This window comes from Photinus pyralis, unplaced genomic scaffold, assembly GCF_008802855.1.
Source record: "Photinus pyralis isolate 1611_PpyrPB1 unplaced genomic scaffold, Ppyr1.3 Ppyr1.4_LG3a, whole genome shotgun sequence".
Taxonomy (NCBI): Eukaryota; Metazoa; Arthropoda; class Insecta; order Coleoptera; family Lampyridae; genus Photinus; species Photinus pyralis.
The window spans coordinates 18,928,860-18,947,022 of record NW_022170509.1 but is presented as its reverse complement, the minus strand read 5'-3'; the positions used below and the strand labels follow the sequence as shown (position 1 = coordinate 18,947,022).

Genomic DNA, 18,163 nt, shown 5'->3' with positions numbered 1-18,163 from the left:
GGCTGATGAACGTGGTTGCAATGACTGCTTGCAGTTTCAGAAAATCAGGTAAATTCTCCACCGGACACTTAGGAGTTAGGACACACGAGAGAATGTTATATTCGTATACTTAATTATAAAAATTTTTTGACATAATGCTTCTTGTTGTGGGTCTGAAGAACGAATTCTGCGTCCAGTGTCATGGAACATCGTGCCTAAATGCCACGTCGTCTCTTCAGGGTGCCCATGCAGGTAAAGCGGAAGACGAGAACTACGAACCACTACCACTTAAGAGGACGTCGAAGCAAGTGGGCGTTACGTAGGAAATGTTTCTGGGGGGGGGGGACAAGTTCGTGGCACATACAGTCAGGCGAAAAAGATTAGATTAGAACGGTATTTTATTTCTTACTGCTGACAGGCCCCTTTATTGCTTTTGCTTTAATTAGTCAACGAAAACTTTCAATAATAGGTGTATTTATGGGCAAAAAACCAAATTCGACAAAAAATTCAAAGGGCTGTAACTTTTAATCTAGTAGTCCGATCTTGGAACTGTTTGAAATTATGGATTCTACAGGCCACATTCTATAAGAAAATATTTTTTTCCGGTTGATCTGAGACAATTTTTTTTCTGGGCAAAAAAAAGGCAGTGTATAACCTTCCTTTTTTACCAAAAATCGACTGCACCAAAATTTCTCGGGAAAAAACTTTTTCTTATTAATTTGGGTGCGTAGAATCCAAAACGATTCGTACTTTTTCGATTAGACGTCACCATCAAAAGTTATGTGCAAAAAACCAATTTCGACAAAAAATTCAAAGGACTGTAACTTTTGAAGTAGTAGCCCAATCTTGGAACTGTTTGAAATTATGGATTCTACAGGCCACATTCTATAAGAAAATATTTTTTTCCGGTCGATCTGGGACAATTTTTTTTTCTGGGCAAAAAAAAGGCAGTTATTACCTTCCTTTTTTACCAAAAATCGACTGCACCAAAATTTCTCGGGAAAAAACTTTTTCTTATTAATTTGGGTGCGTAGAATCCAAAACGATTCGTACTTTTTCGATTAGACGTCTCCATCAAAAGTTATGGGCAAAAAAATTCCTGTTTTTAAAATTTAAAATTCTTATTTTCGTCATTTCGTGAAAGGCAGGACGCAGGTACCTCACCTCAGTAGCAGTACTAAGTACCTGATACCTATTTGTTATTTTGGGCATCAATGTAGCGAATTGCCGATCGATGCCGAATAGCCAAATCGTTGACTGCCAACACTGATCACTCACTGAATAGTGAATACTGAATACTACAGAATATTTAGATTTTAGTGACTTTAGACTTTAACCAAAACCAAAATTGCTCTCTATATATACCTTATATATATGCCTTCATTTTAAAGTGGGCGGAGCGGATAGCGGAGTATTACCTAAATACCTAATAGCTATGATGATAACTCAATTCTTCTGGGGGGGGGGGGGATATATCCCCTTCATCCCCCCCGTAAATACGCCACTGCGTCGAAGAGCCTGAAGAAGTGGAATCTGCAGAGGATAATGATTACGTTGAGGTATAAATGAATGTGTGAATATTTTGATATGAAAATACTGTTTTACGCTCGGTTTTACGTGAATAAATGGCGCATAAGTAATACTTTATTTTACAACGAATATTTCCTCACACATGAAAGTTGAAGGTGAAAGGTGACTTTACGCCAACTCTTCAGTTACCTACCTCGTATGAAATTGCACGAAGAGCATTTTCAGCTAAACATATTTCATCTAGCTCTAAAGGTCGCGATTTATTAGCAAAAAGCCACGAAAATTGATGATTTTCGCCTCTGTTATGAATTTCCTAGGCTACGAGGTACCCCTAGGCTAACTACTGAGTGTCTACCTTGTATGAAATTTCACGAGAAATATTTTCAGCTAAAAATATTTCATATAGACCTCATAGATCGCGAGATATCAGCTAAAAAGAGCGAAGACACGGTTTTTGGGGGGTGGTGGAGTGGCTGGAGCCTTTAGCACAGGGTCTGAGGGGTGGGATTTTTAATATGTTGTTTCTGACACCTAACTGAACATATTCTACCATTTTTTTCTTTCCCATCTCAAAATGTCTAGTTAGATGTCTTTATCGCCTAGACTATTACCATTGAATAAAAACACTATTACCTAAAACACTATTCAAGGTTCTGCCATCCCATGCATTGATCTAAAATCGGCTGAAATTAAACGCCAAGATCTAATTTTACATTCGATACTCCTTCTTTACTCTCATTTTTCCTTTATACTCGTATACTTTCTCATTCATACGACAAATACAACCGGTTACCAGCGTTTCGTATTGCGAATTTTGCATTTTAAAGATTGATTTTTGTTTACGCGCCTAACTTGCGAAAAATCCTACAATATAAGCGTTTTCGGAGTTTTAAGTTGCATTTCGAATCAATGAAATACCGTATGTGGTGTTAGTGTCTTGAAAATTTGAATTTTTAATGTTATAATTGTGGATAATAACGAAAAGTTCACCATAGATTAGCAATATAATGTATAAACAAAACATGGGTGGTAATCATCCCCCATCAAGAATCAAGACGCATCCCAAAGGTTAATAAACAAGTTCTTAAAAATTGTACATACGTGTTTACTAAAAAATAAAAGGTATTTCTTACAATGTATTAAAAGGACTTCACGTATATAATTTAATTATCTATCAGTCTTGATGAATTACGTATTTGGCATTGTGCACATACACGTCTACTACATAAAACTACTACCTATACAAAATAAACATGTTAGCAAGCTTCCTCCCGCCGAATTTCCGAAGATAAGATCTTTAGTTCTATTTCTTCTAGACTGAGCCCTTGTGTTTCCGGCACCCAAAAGAATATAAATACTACCGAAATTACACCAACAAGACAAAACATCCAGAATGTTCCATGTGGTCCAATAGTTTGAATCATATCAACAAATGTTTTGGTTACAACGAATGTACATGCCCAATTAAATGCCGTTGCCAAGGACGCTCCACTTCCCCTAATATGTGCAGGTAATATTTCACCCATCATCAACCAAGGGATTGCGCCAAAACCAAAAGAAAATCCTAACACGTACACCATAAAGCTAAGTAAAGGCAACCAGCCGATAAAGGAGACATCCATTCCAGTTTTCAACAAATAAAAATAGGTACCAAGAAATCCTAATGTAACTATCATCAATGTGCTAGAAATATAAAGAAGTATTTTGCGACCCAATTTGTCGATCAGTACTGTAGCTACAAAAGTTGAGATAAAATTTACTCCCCCTACAATAATTGTGGAAGTATCTTTATGAATCATTCTTGATCCTGCCATTTCGAAGATGTCAGATGTATAAAATATAACTGCATTGATACCGCTCATTTGTTGAAAAAACATTAAACCTAATGATATTAGCACAGGTTTGATGTTCTTAGATTGAAATAAAGATTGTGATGTTACAGTAGATCGTTCCAATGTGACCAATAATCTGTCTAATTCTTGTTGAACATCGGCCTCCTTTCCTCGTAGCCATTGTAGAGATCTCTTCGCGTTTTCATATTTGCTTGTTGACACATACCATTTTGGACTTTCCGGAATGACAAACCCCAGTATCATGAATGGAATTGGGAGACCTACTCCTAGCCATGCGAGATGATTCCATTGCAGATAACTTCCCGCGATATAACAAAGAAGTACTCCACTATTGCCAAACATTGTCGGCAAGAGCCCTAACGTTCCTCGTATATTTGGTTGGATTGCTTCCCCTAGGTATACAGGCATTGCCAAGGTAGCGATTCCAACAGCAACTCCTGCGATAGTTCTTCCAAAATATAAATACCATTGATTTGCAGCTACAGCGACGCATATCCACGAGAATGTCAGCGTTGCATTTGTAACAAGTAAAGTGCACTTTCTTCCCAAATATTCAATCATTTTTCCACCGCTTAACCCACCGATGAGAGCACCCAATGGCATTAATCCTCCTATCCAAGAAAGCTACAAACGTGCAAACAATAGTTAAAAGGTGATTGATTGTTTATTTACCTACCTCATCGTCCGATATGAGAAGATCCCGCTGGAGAGAATCTGATGCTGGTGAAGTATATGCAGTGACGAAGCCTCCTACTAGTGAAACTAACGATACCGACATCGCTGCCAAAACCTGAAGTAGAAAATGGTTTAGTTATGTTACACAGGGCAAATACATGCAAACCTGATTAAAAGCAGATGGTTTTGAAGAAACAACACGATTGTACATATCGAGGGTGTTACAATTAGTGGTAGTTTCATATGTCTCATCGGCCTTAGTTGATTGTAAAGGTAGAGTTTCGGATTGAACCATTTTTAAATTTTCTTGTAAGGTGCACCTGTTATTGGGCGAAAACTGTGATGGAGATGATCCAAAGTCGGTAACAGTAGTTGAGGTTGATACGGAGGTACTTTCATTCGTTGGCAACGAGTGGTGTTTAGTCTAAAAACAGATTTGTTTTTAGTAATGGCTAACGATGCCGTTACTGTTGATATTTCGTGTTAGCATTACGAGAGTTACAGATTTTTTTGTAGAGCGTGACTTCTATACAATACAAGTAGAGAATTACATACTTGACTAACTACACAAGGTTTTGAAAAACAAGAGCAACTTTTGTTAATTTATTGAAACCATCATGCATGTGCCATCGATCCATACTTATAATAATAAATAAGGTAAGTAGTTGCTTAGACTTAGAAAAAGGTTCATAAAAGTAAATCACTACTTAAAACTAATAAGACGCTAGGGGATGATGGTATGAAAAATCATTCCCTTCGCCGAGAACTTTTCTTAGAGTAGGTACAGAAGTATTTTACGCTTACCCCTACTTCGTCCAATAATACTACCACACAATAAACTTAACACCATAAATTTTGATCGGAACTTCGAGTGGGAAAAATTTAATTGTTTTAGCGGCCAAATCGGCGAATGCACCTCGAAGATCTATTACTAAGCTCAAACATCCAGAGAACCGAGCTAATAGACGAATAGACGGACTGTACAGCTATTACTTATTACGGTATGGCATTTAAAACGAAAAAGATCTATTTTCGAGTACCTAAAGATAATTTTCGGAAACCACTCGGGCACGTCAGCTTTACTAATTTAATCTCTACATCCCTTATCGCTTGGTCCCACACAGCGTATAATACAAATTGGTCTTGGTTTATGCTGTATCGATGTAAGTAAAGAAATTTGAAGGAATGTTATAAACATAAAATTTACGACTGCATTAGGCAGAGGTATAGTGAGAAATCTTAGATCAAGTGTCCACTAGATGTATCTTTACAATTTCTAGTGGATCAAAGTATTTTTTCACACCTTCATTTATGAGTGCAACATCCTAGAGTAGAAATTTCGAATAAATTTTACCCTATAAAAGGGCATACTCGAAATCGAAAAAAAATAAATTCTGATAGTTACATTCTTTTCTGCGTATTATGGTCGCTGGTAAAGGGTAAGGGAAACACATATTGCGAATGTTCTCTTTTTGTACTTCAATACAGGCTTCAGGAAAGATGTTGCAAAGTTGTTCATTTTAAGTCTACGGAAAGTAACCCTTTTCTTTTCGTAACATGTGACTAAATATTAAGTTCCAATTCCTAACTATAAAAAAAATATGAATGGTTTAAACTAACGCATCAATAGGGCATTTATAAGAAGTATTTGAATGTGCAATAAATCTACCCGCCACTGTTGCTCTTAAGGGGACAGAGATTCCGACGTGTGAAAGGTTGGCATATTGAATTGACCCATATGAAAATGGACTCGTTGTGCGCTTTGTCTTTATTCTTTTTAGATACATTTGCCTAAATAGGGAACGAAGTTCTATATACGAATGGGAATTTTACGTCTTCAGGGAAATAGGAAAAATGTCCATTTTCAATCTTTTAGATTACTACTTTCTTATTTTATTATTAATTATATAGTTCTCATGGACACTTGTCTCAGAGACATCTGACCCGAAACCCAAAAATCCTTGAGGAAGAACTCGAATTGTAAATATAATCAAAACTAAACCACAAAATTAAAAAAATTAAATAAACCTTTTCACGAAAGCTGATCGTAATAGAATATAACGAAAGTCGTACACCCTGAAACCCTTTAAAATTTGCTAACAAATAAAAAAATCTATGCAAAACGGCCCTTCTGAAAAATTTTAATATGGCAGTGGAGTACTAATATAGATAAGTGAAAAGTTCAAACCTAGGTTCAAACACAAAATATAGATGTTTGAGTTTCACAAAACTTTCCCAATAACAAAATAGTTTCCGAACAACAAATAAAATTTTGAATATACCAACCCGTCTACTGAAGGTTTCACAAAAAAACATTCTCTAGACACATAGACAAAACCAGTACTGTAACCAAAATGCGCCCATCCTGTTGTACTTATATAGTGATTAGATGTAGTTACTTGTCACTACAGGTGGAAGGGAGGAATTGATAGTAGAAAATCCTTTTCCTTGTAATGGCTTTAACTTATTTTGAGAAGTATATGTCTACTGTCCACATAAGTAAGAGTTTCGAAATCAATACGATAAATTAGAAAAAAAGGTTTTCTGAGCATATGTATGAGCATCCAAATGATTAGTCCCGGCTTGAACCCACGTGGGGAGCGCATCAATAAAACAATTGAAAAAATTAAAAATATTCTACTTGAAATAAATGGATATATTGCATTGAGAAATCCCGGCGGATTAATATCTGTTGATAATTCCAACGCATACAAAATAGAAGGTGTGTTTTTAACTACTAATAGAGTGGACTAATTTTGGAGGCCAAGCTAGTACTTGATGACGTCGCAGTTTCTCTGCATCACTCACGTTGACATTTATACAGATACTTAATCGTTTGATGCCGGAAATTGATAAGATAGCGAAAAATAAGGTAAGTTAAATTTAATAATAAATAACGTACTGACACACCTACCAAATTGTTATATGGGAGACCAGTTGAGTGATAAATTTTTAGACTTGATCTCGATTGTTAATTAGTGGCAGTTTTAATTCTATCTATTTTATGTTTTTTTTTAAGAAACTAAGCAATATAAAAAACTGTTAATATAACTATAATATACGCAGGGATCGATTAAGATACTATCACGGTGTAAAAAGATGGTGTATGAACTCCTCTTTTAGTCTATCACACATCTGCTAGTGAAGTCTATAGAGTTTTCTTAAGAAATTCACGTCTCTCTTAGATGGCATTAATCATAAGCTGGATTCACTTTGTGCTTATACTGAAACAAGGGAGTCCATCCACACTCCGAATTGTAAAATAGTATTTAGTTCTATAGAAAACCACTGTTAAAAAAATTACCATAAGCCACTACAGAGTATGTCAATGTCAAAAAAGGTTCAATACCCTGAAGAATTATATAGGTATCTCTAGTTACTATACCATTCTGCCAATGTACCCATTCACCGGTCCTAACACTGTTACAATTTGGCATTTATTTAATACCCATACTGCTCTCCTTATCGAAACAAAAATATGTTATTTATTATGTAACCGAGGGCCTTTTTTGTACTGCCAATTTGTCAAAATATGACGAAGTTTTTATGTACGGAATCAGTGGTTTCCAACTTATAACCCTGGAAAGCAAATTGTTTCAATATAAACTCCGGATTTTTGATTAAATAAGCTTTGTAAGAAATACGATCTTTTTAATTTGAATGACCAAAACACCCGGTTTTAACCGCAATTTCAAGTCATATACTTTCTGTATAGAACAAATTTTTTGTATTTGTATATACAGTATAAACTAATAAGAAACTGGTATAAGAGATCTCATGTACTTCGGATTTTGTGTTTTATTTGATCGATTTCTTTGAATCGAACGTTTGGAAATGGATTTACAGTTTGTATGAAACGTTTCCTTTTGGACAGCGAGGGTGTTTGCAAATATCTGTACTAATTAACTTACCATAATTTTTCAACATTACACTATGAACTTAACACGTCCTTATACGTCCAATCCATGCCTATCAAGACACGGAAACGTCGATTTTCGTTCGATGTAGGGTTATCAAAACACGTTTCTCAAACGATCCAGCTTATCTTGTTTTCTATTCATATTCTTTTAGTTGCTGTAAAAATCCTTTACAAATATTAATTTCCAAGCATTATTGAAAATGAAGGAGTTATGGGAATAATTTTGTGGCGTTATTTTCTTTTAAAACTTAAGGAATGTAGGCAGTTTGTACAAACAGTAGAACCAAAGAAAACATTCATCATACGTAAAGAAGAAAATCAATGAGTAAGTGACATCCGTACGAATTACGAGCTTATATTCTTTGTTTCAATTCGCTTCCGCCGGTTTCCTTCTAGTTGCAAACATTCACAAAGTAAGGAATTAAATTGCAAAAAACCGCATCTTGAAATTTGCAAAATTGATGGAATAACGAAAATGAAGAACTAATAGGAAATTATTTACGAAAATACGCTAAAATCATTCTTTATCATTTGTTTTGAGCATCTACAGTACGTTGGCTTATGATTTATTACTTATATTTAAAATTAAGTAAATAAAATAATTAGTAAATTAATTTTATGTTGCAATAAAAATTTCTAGAAAACAGTAGTAACGCGCTTTTATTAAATGCAATTCATACTATTTATTATCGATTTGTATCGAGGAGATACAGGTAATCGGCATGACATTTAGTTTTGTGGTTTTAATTCACGATATGGAGATGTGGCACGAATTTATTTATTTAGTTATTGTCCCTCTCTTGTTCTGGGCCCTCAACAGGCAGTGCAATAAAGTGCGATTAAACATTCTCCTGCATTTACATCAACTGAATTGCAAATATGAAGATCAGGGTTGCAACTTAATCTTATGTTCTGTGGTGTCATAGAGCAAATGAATTCATGCAGATTTTTGTATGACAATTGTTTTTCTTTGTACTGTAACGGAAAAACAAAAATGTTTTAAATTTTTCCAAATTTTTCGGCATCCCACTTTACTATCGAGCAATAGTAGCTTTTGTATCAAGGTGGGTAAGTGTATATAATTGGATATCCATGAATATGACTCTCGCAACAAACATTATATATCTGTAGGTAGGATTTTCATAAAACTTACGAATTTCTAATACGGGACGAGATTTTACTTATACTTGGCAACTGAAGGGTTGTTTGTAGATCTTTTTAATTTAATTCATTAAGGAAATAAAAATATATGACTTACCACAAAATTATCAACCCCTTCAATCGAATACTGCTACGTAGGTAGGAGGAACGTGGTCAAGCGACTGCATCATCTATTTCTCGTTATCAACAGTGCAGTTAAATATGATTGCGTGTGTACGTAATTCATTTGCGAATGAATCGCCAGTAAGTGCGGTAGGGTAGTATGTACTCCGTTCCTATGAAACTTGTTTATATTCCACGTGAAAAGGGTGAGTTTTGTCTACCTTTATTTTATTAAAGATTGAGTGGTCCATCGAGAAACTTTCCTTGCAAATAAATAAATCAAAATACGCTCGGACACTAGGTACTCCTTAGTTTTTGAAGAATGAGCTTTTTTGATTCGGGAATGAAATTTACTGCGACCAGACTCCGCCGAGTGAATTTGATCGAGTGCTTTTGAGAAATTAAATCGGTAGTAGATTAATTCAAATTTGTGCTTACATTTAACTAAATCGAATTAATAAAGACTCGTCATCTGTAGGTAATACAATACCACTACATAAAAAGTGGACAAAAAACCGATTTTCAAAAGAAAAAGGAAAGTAGTATAACTTTTTATGCTGGTACCTACTGGATCAATCTGTTCAAAAAATGTTTCTTCCTTCAATTATTCACATTAATCATCAGTTATTAATCATTGCTTTGACCGTAGCGTGTATAAAGGTAACGTAAACACGTGGTCAAGTGACTGCATCTGTTTCTCTTTATCAATATTGCAGTTATAAGATTACGTATACCTATACCTAATTCATTTGCGAATGAATCGTCAGTAAGTGCGGTTGTATGTACTCCGTTCCTATGAAACCTGTTTATTTCCTAAAAAGGGTGAGTTTTGTTTACTTTTATGTAAGATTGGGTGGTCCATCGAGAAACTTTTCTAGCAAATAAATTAAAATGCGCTAGGACACTTAGACACTCCTTAGTTTTTAAGGGGCGGAATTTTTTGATTCCTTGTCCATTTTAAAGAGAATGAAATTTACTGTCTAGCTAGTTCGACATAACTGCGCTGAGTGAATTTGATCGAGTGCTTTTGAGAAATTAAACAGTAGATTAATTCAAATTTGTGCTACATATAACTAAATCGGGTTAAAAGACGCGTCATTTGTAGGTAATACCATTGTATTTCCTCTATGGTAATAGATACCTACCAATCCTTTACTACAAACTGGACAAGAAAACATTTTTGTTGTTTATTTCACATGGGATCAAGTGGGATGGTAACTCCCTTCCAGATTGCACGGCTACATCCATAGTGGCCGTATAGTGGACAAAAAACGATTTTACAAACAGCAAGGAAAGGGATGTAAGTTTGGATGTAGTGGTCCTATTTTGAAAATTCTGTTCGTTTTGGATTGGACAATAACATTTTTGGAATAAACTACTTTATATACAATGTTACCCCTATTGGGTAACATTACTGACGGAAACCGGGTTATCGAACGTTTAATAATGGTGACAGAACGCGATTTGGCCACATTTGTAGGCCATTGGCCGAAATCGCTTTTGATGTAGTGGTCCAATCTCCAACATTGTCGATGTTTTGGATTCTACACAGCACAAAATCTATAAGAAAAAGTTCTGAAAAGTCATTCGCTTTGTGAGGGTTTTAGACCTCAGCACTGAGACCTCTTCCTTTGCAATTAAGTCCGTATGTGGCTGCAAATTTTACTCACAACAAAATTTAAAACCCTCTCAATCGAATACTGACACGTAGCTAAAAGCGAATTTCCTTCAAATTACGAATTTTACTTATAATTGGAAACTGTCTGCAGATACTCTTATTATAATCGATCGAGGAAATAAAAATATTTGACTTACAACAAAATTTACAACCCCCGCAATCGAATACTGCAACTTAGGTAGGAGCGAAATTTCTTGCAAATTGCGACTTTTTAAAGCGAGATGGGATTTTACTTGTAATTAGAAAGTGAAGGGTTGTCTGTAGATCCTCTTAATATAATCGATCAAATAAATAAAAATATTTGACTTACAACAGATTTTACAACCCCCTCAATCGTATATTGCTACGTAGGTATGGGCAAATGTTCTTAAAACTTACGAATTTCTAATACACTTATACTTGGCAACTGAAGGGTTGCTTGTTGAATCTTTTAATATAATCGATTAAGGAAACAGAAATATTGGACCCACAACAAAATTTACAACCCCCGCAATCGAGTACTGCAACGTAGGTAGGAGCGAATTTTTTTAAAAATAATAAAAATTAGAGAATAGTATCCTTTTCCATTCCCTACCTGGGATAGGTAGTGCTAATATTTTCAGCAATAATTTTGATAACCAGTAATCTATAAAACAGAAAGTACATATTAATTACATATATAAATTAGTAAATAAGACACTTACTGTTAGTGTTTTTGCGGAAACTATGATGAGAATTCAGTAGACTGCGGTCTAAAACTTGCATTCTGGTATGGTGTTCTCAACGTTTACTTTTATTGGCGATGTACGGCCGACATACACACAGCTCACCATTTACTATGTCAGGTTTAGTATAATTATGGTGTTAACCGATACGCCAATTGTTTAGCCTATATTGAATTTCTTATAGGTAGGCTATTTCATCGAAAATGAACAAATTTTTTAATTTTATATCCATCGTGAAAGCCCCGCGTCTTATAGATTTTGACCTTTTACGGTTGGACCACTATAGCTTTTTTGGGAAATCGATATTTTGGTCAGGTCGTTTTGGATTCTACAAACCGCAATCTATAAGAGAAAGTGCATTTTACGGTTGATCTAAAACTTGTCGATTTTCGTTAAAATATCAAGACCACATTTGCCCATAAATTCTGTTAAGGAAATGACTTTAACCGGTTTTTCGTATACATTTTATGCTTTGCAGATTTAAACAATGGTAGAACCCAAAACATCAAGAACTTTCGAGATTAGGCTACTTGCATCAAAAGTCCCCCTCGTTTAAATGAAAACCGTATGACGACAAATCATTTTTGTGTGTCTCCATATATTACGGTGAAATTATAATTAATGCGGCAATTATTCATAATCACCCGTAAATCAGATAAATTTGGGGTACGTTTCCTTTCAAAACTTTAGGAGAAGGGAAACCTGCCTTTTATGAAGATAGTGAATTTAAAAAAAATCATTCCGAGCGCTGTTCAAAAAATGTTCCCTTAATTATTCACATTCAACAGTTATGAATAATGGCCGCATTAATTGCTTTGAGCGTAGTACGTAAATTCAATGGTTCGTGTATAAATTAATACACGTATTGTAAACACGTGGTCAAGCGACTGCATCTGTTTCTCGTTATCAACATTGCAGTTAAATAAGATTACGTATGTACAGACTTCATACTCCGTTCCTATGAAACTTGTTTATATTCCTGAAAAGGGTGAGTTTTGTTTACCTTTATGTAAGATTGGGTGGTCCATCGAGAAACTTTCCTAGCAAATAAATTAAAATGCGCTAGCACACTTAGGTACTCCTTAGTTTTTGAGGGGCGGGATTTTTTGATTCCTTGCCCATTATAAAGAGAATGAAATTTACTGTATAGCTAGTGCGACCAAACTGCGCTGAGTGAATTTGATCGAGTGCTTTTGAGAAATTAAACAGTAGATTAATTCAAATTTGTGCTACATATAACTAAATCGGGTTAAAAGACGCGTCATTTGTAGGTAATACCATTGTATTTTCTCTATGGTAATAGGTACCTACTAATCCTTTACTACAAACTGGACAAGAAAACATTTTTGTTGTTTATTTCACGTGGGATCAAGTAGGATGGTAACTCCCTTACAGATTGCACGGCTACATCTATAGTCCGTATAGTGGACAAAAAACGATTTTACAAACAGCAAGGAAAGGGATGTAAGTTTGGATGTAGTGGTCTTATTTTGAAAATTCTGTTCGTTTTGGATTGGACAATAACATTTTTGGAATAAACTACTTTATATACAATGTTACCCCTATTGGGCAACATTACTGACGGAAAGCGGGATTTCGAACGTTTAACAATGGTGACCAGAACGCGATTTGGCCACATTTGTAGGCCATTGGCCGAAATCGCTTTTGATGTAGTGGTCCAATCTCCAACATTGTCGATGTTTTGAATTCTACACAGTACAAAATCAATAAGAAAAAGTTCTGAAAAGTCATTCGCTTTGTGAGGGTTTTAGACCTCAGCACTGAGACCATTTCCTTTGCAATTAAATCCGTATGTGGCTGCAAATTTGACTCACAACAAAATTTACAACCCCCGCAATCGAATACTGCAACGTAGGTAGGAGCGAAATTTCTTAAAAATTGCGACTTTTTAAAGCGGGATGGGATTTTACTTATAATTAGAAAGTGAAGGGTTGTCTGTAGATCCTCTTAATATAATCGATCAAATAAATAAAAATATTTGACTTGCAACAGATTTTACAACCCCCTCAATCGTATATTGCTACGTAGGTATGGGCGAATGTTCTTAAAACTTACGAATTTCTAATAGGGGACGAGATTTTACTTATACTTGGCAAATGAGGGGTTGCTTGTAGTTCTTTTTAATTTAATTAATTAAGGAAATATAAATATTTCACTCACCACATAATTTACAACCCCTTCAATCGAATACTGCAACTTAGGTAGGAGCGAATTTTCATAAAACTTACGAATTTCTAATACTGGACGAGATTTTACTGATACTTGGGAAATGAGGGGTTGCTTGTAGTTCTTTTTAATTTAATTCATTAAGGAAATATAAATATTTGACCGACCACAAAATTTACAACCCCTTCAATCGAATACTGCAACTTAGGTAGGACCGAATTTTCTTAAAACTTACGAATTTGTAATACTGGACGAGATTTTACTGATACTTGGGAAATGAGGGGTTGCTTGTAGTTCTTTTTAATTTAATTCATTAAGGAATTATAAATATTTGACCACCACAAAATTTACAACCCCTTCAATCGAATACTGCAACTTAGGTGGGACCGAATTTTCATAAAACTTACGAATTTCTAATAGGGGACGAGATTTTACTTATACTTGGCAAATGAGGGGTTGCTTGTAGTCTTTTTAATTTAATTCATTAAGGAAATATAAATATTTGACTCACCACAAAATTTACAACCCCTTCAATCGAATACTGCAACTTAGGTAGGAGCGAATTTTCATAAAACTTACGAATTTCTAATAGGGGACGAGATTTTACTATACTTGGCAAATGAGGGGTTGCTTGTAGTTCTTTTTAATTTAATTCATTAAGGAAATATAAATATTTGACTCACCACATAATTTACAACCCCTTCAATCGAATACTGCTACTTAGGTAGGAGCGTTTTTTCATAAAACTTACTAATTTCTATGGGACGAGATTTTACTTATACTTGGCAACTGAAGGGTTGCTTGTAGATCTTTTTAATTTAATTCATTAAGGAAATATAAATATTTTACCGACCACAAAATTTACAACCACTTCAATCGAATACTGCAACTTAGGTAGGAGGGAATTTTCATAAAACATACGAATTTCTAATAGGGGACGAGATTTTACTTATACTTGGCAAATGAGGGGTTGCTTGTAGTTCTTTTTAATTTAATTCATTAAGGAAATATAAATATTTGACCGACCACAAAATTTACAACCCCTTCAATCGAATACTGCAACTTATGTAGGACTGAATTTATTTTCATTAAACTTACGAATTTCTAATAGGGGACGAGATTTTACTTATACTTGGAAACTGAAGGGTTACTTGTAGTTTTAATTTAATTCATTAAGGAAATATAAATATTGGACCGACCACAAAATTTACAACCCCTTCAATCGAATACTGCTACTTAGGTAGGACCGAATTTTCATTAAACTTACGAATTTCTAGGGGACGAGATTTTACTTATACTTGGCAAATGAGGGGTTACTTGTAGATCTTTTTAATTTAATTCATTAAGGAAATATAAATATTTGACCGACCACAAAATTTACAACCCCTTCAATCGAATACTGCTACTTAGGTAGGAGCGTTTTTTCACAAATACTTACGAATTTCTAGGGGACGAGATTTTACTTATACTTGGCAAATGAGGGGTTGCTTGTAGTTCATTTTAATTTAATTCATTAAGGAAATATAACTATTTGACTTACCACAAAATTTACAACCCCTTCAATCGAATACTGTAACTTAGGTAGGAGCGTTTTTTCATAAAACATACGAATTTCTAATAGGGGACGAGATTTTACTTATACTTGGCAAATGAGGGGTTGCTTGTAGTTCTTTTTAATTTAATTCATTAAGGAAATATAAATATTTGACTCACCACATAATTTACAACCCCTTCAATCGAATACTGCAACTTAGGTAGGAGCGAATTATCATAAAACTAACGAATTTCTAATAGGCAACGTAGGTACGAGCGATTTTCTTACTTATATATACTTGGCAAATGAAGGGTTGCTTGTAGTTCTTTTTAATTTAATTCATTAAGGAAATATAACTATTTGATATTGCTTACCACAAAATTTACATACCCCTTCAATCAACCCTTCAAGGAAACTGCAACTAGGTAGGAGCGAATTTTCTTAAACTTAGGAATTTCTAATAGGGACGAGATTTTACTTATACTTGGCAACTGAAGGGTTGCTTTTAGATCTTTTTAATTTAATTCATTAAGGAAATATAAATATTTGACCTACCACAAAATTTAGAACCCCTTCAAACGATACTGCAACTAGGTGGGAGCGAATTTGCATTAAAACTTACGAATTCAAATACGGGACGAGATTTTACTTATACTTGGCACCTGAGGGTTGCTTGTAGTCATTTTAATTTAATTCATTAAGGAAATATAACTATTTGACTTACCACAAAATTTACAACCCCTTCAATCGAATACTGCAACTTAGGTAGGAGCGAATTTTCATTAAAACTTACGAATTTCTAATAGGGGACGAGATTTTACTTATACTTGGCAAATGAGGGGTTGCTTGTAGTTCTTTTTAATTTAATTCATTAAGGAAATATAAATATTTGACCGACCACAAAATTTACAACCCCTTCAATCGAATACTGCAACTTAGGTAGGACCGAATTTTCTTAAAACTTACGAATTTCTAATACGGGACGAGATTTTACTTATACTTGGCAAATGAGGGGTTGCTTGTAGTTCTTTTTAATTTAATTCATTAAGGAAATATAAATATTTGACTCACCACATAATTTACAACCCCTTCAATCGAATACTGCTACTTAGGTAGGAGCGTTTTTTCATAAAACTTACTAATTTCTATGGGACGAGATTTTACTTATACTTGGCAACTGAAGGGTTGCTTGTAGATCTTTTTAATTTAATTCATTAAGGAAATATAAATATTTTACCGACCACAAAATTTACAACCACTTCAATCGAATACTGCAACTTAGGTAGGAGGGTTTTTTCATAAAACATACGAATTTCTAATAGGGGACGAGATTTTACTTATACTTGGCAAATGAGGGGTTGCTTGTAGTTCTTTTTAATTTAATTCATTAAGGAAATATATCTATTTGACTTACCACAAAATTTACAACCCCTTCATTCGATTACTGCTACGTAATTATGAGCGAATTTTCATAAATATTACAAATTTTCCTTCAATTATTCACATTTAACAGTTATGAATAATGGCCGCATTAATTGCTTTGAGCGTAGTACGTAAATTCAAATTTGGGCGTAATAAAAACACAGGTCAGCTTTTCGACATGTGTTTTTATAGTAAGTTCTTCTCTTACACTGAAGCGGACGACTGAAAGTTTGTGAAAAGAAATGAGATTTTTGACTATATCTTTTGTTGTCGTCCATTCTTAAAAATTCTGGATCTATACATTTTGTCGAAAAAATGGTTTGTCCGAAATCGACCGAGAAAAAACCTCTTTGGTCTTTTTGGCTTCTCTATACAAGAAAATTTGAACCACTACATCAAAAGTTTCTTTTTGCTTTGGAAATCGGTTGTAGTGGTTCAATCTTAAAAGTTCTTGTCCTTATAAGAAAATCTTTCTGCGTTCGATATCAGGCATGTCGTTTTTCGTTGAAATAGAAAAGGTCACCCTGTATGCAAGGATAATGATGCACGCGGTGATGTAACCTGCATCTGTTTATCTATATCGCGGTTTTACTTTTATTTATTCTTAAACGCAAATCATTTGCGAATGAGTCGCCCGTGAGTGCGGTTGTACATATTCCGTTAGTATGAAGCGCGGTTTCTTCCACGTGGACAGGGTAAGTTTTGATTGACTTTTCTTGCATTTAACGTCACGTCTATGCTTTTCTATCTCGACGATAGTAAGGATAATCCGTGGTTGATCAAAATTTTGCTTTTACTAGTGTGAAGTCATTCGAATTATTGATTCTTATTGAGTATTAATTACAGTTTTTATATCCCATAGCCTTCGTGTCAAACGTTAGCATTGCTTATAAAATATTTTATGTGTCGTTATTCACTACCCCTTTTATTTGTTAGTTTGTGTTGTTGTCTGTTACAGAGTGGTAGAAAGCATGCTTATTGAGCTCAAAAAGGTCGCAAGTTCGAAAACTAATTTTATTTATTCCGTCAACTCCTTGATTAACGTTTGATTACATAGTCGTTTTCGTATTACATTTGCTTGTAGCTTATAACTCCGTTGTTTTCTGCGAAAGCCTGTTTTGATATCTAACATTTTCTCTGGTCCCATTTTACTAAAAATCAATTCAACTTCAAATTTTGGCTAAAAATTAATGTAATTCACACCCCCCTCACCCCCGAAATTCGTCTCAATCGACCTCTACTTTGTCTAAGCTTACCGTGTACTTATCTCAATATAATATTGTTCCTTTTCCCCAAAGTAGACGTAACACGTTCAGTTTTTATTGTCAAGTAAATCGAGGAATTTTGTAATCATATTTCAGATTTCAGGGGAGGTTTCCATTAAAAATTCGTTTAAAAAGGTAAAAAACTTTGTAAAGA

The 18,163-nt window shown here is 34.5% G+C and overlaps 1 protein-coding gene across 1 annotated transcript; it reads right to left on the bottom strand.

The window, feature by feature from the left end:
- Positions 1-2,615: 2,615 nt before the first annotated feature.
- LOC116165899 (facilitated trehalose transporter Tret1-2 homolog) lies at positions 2,616-8,035 on the bottom strand. The gene is made up of 4 exons (XM_031480650.1): positions 7,949-8,035; positions 4,204-4,461; positions 4,039-4,152; positions 2,616-3,986 (listed from the first exon to the last, which is right to left on the bottom strand). The coding sequence occupies exons 1-4, from the start codon at positions 7,949-7,951 to the stop codon at positions 2,766-2,768; spliced, it is 1,596 nt and encodes a 531-aa protein (XP_031336510.1). The 5' UTR covers positions 7,952-8,035; the 3' UTR covers positions 2,616-2,765.
- Between the last annotated feature and the right edge of the window lie 10,128 nt (positions 8,036-18,163).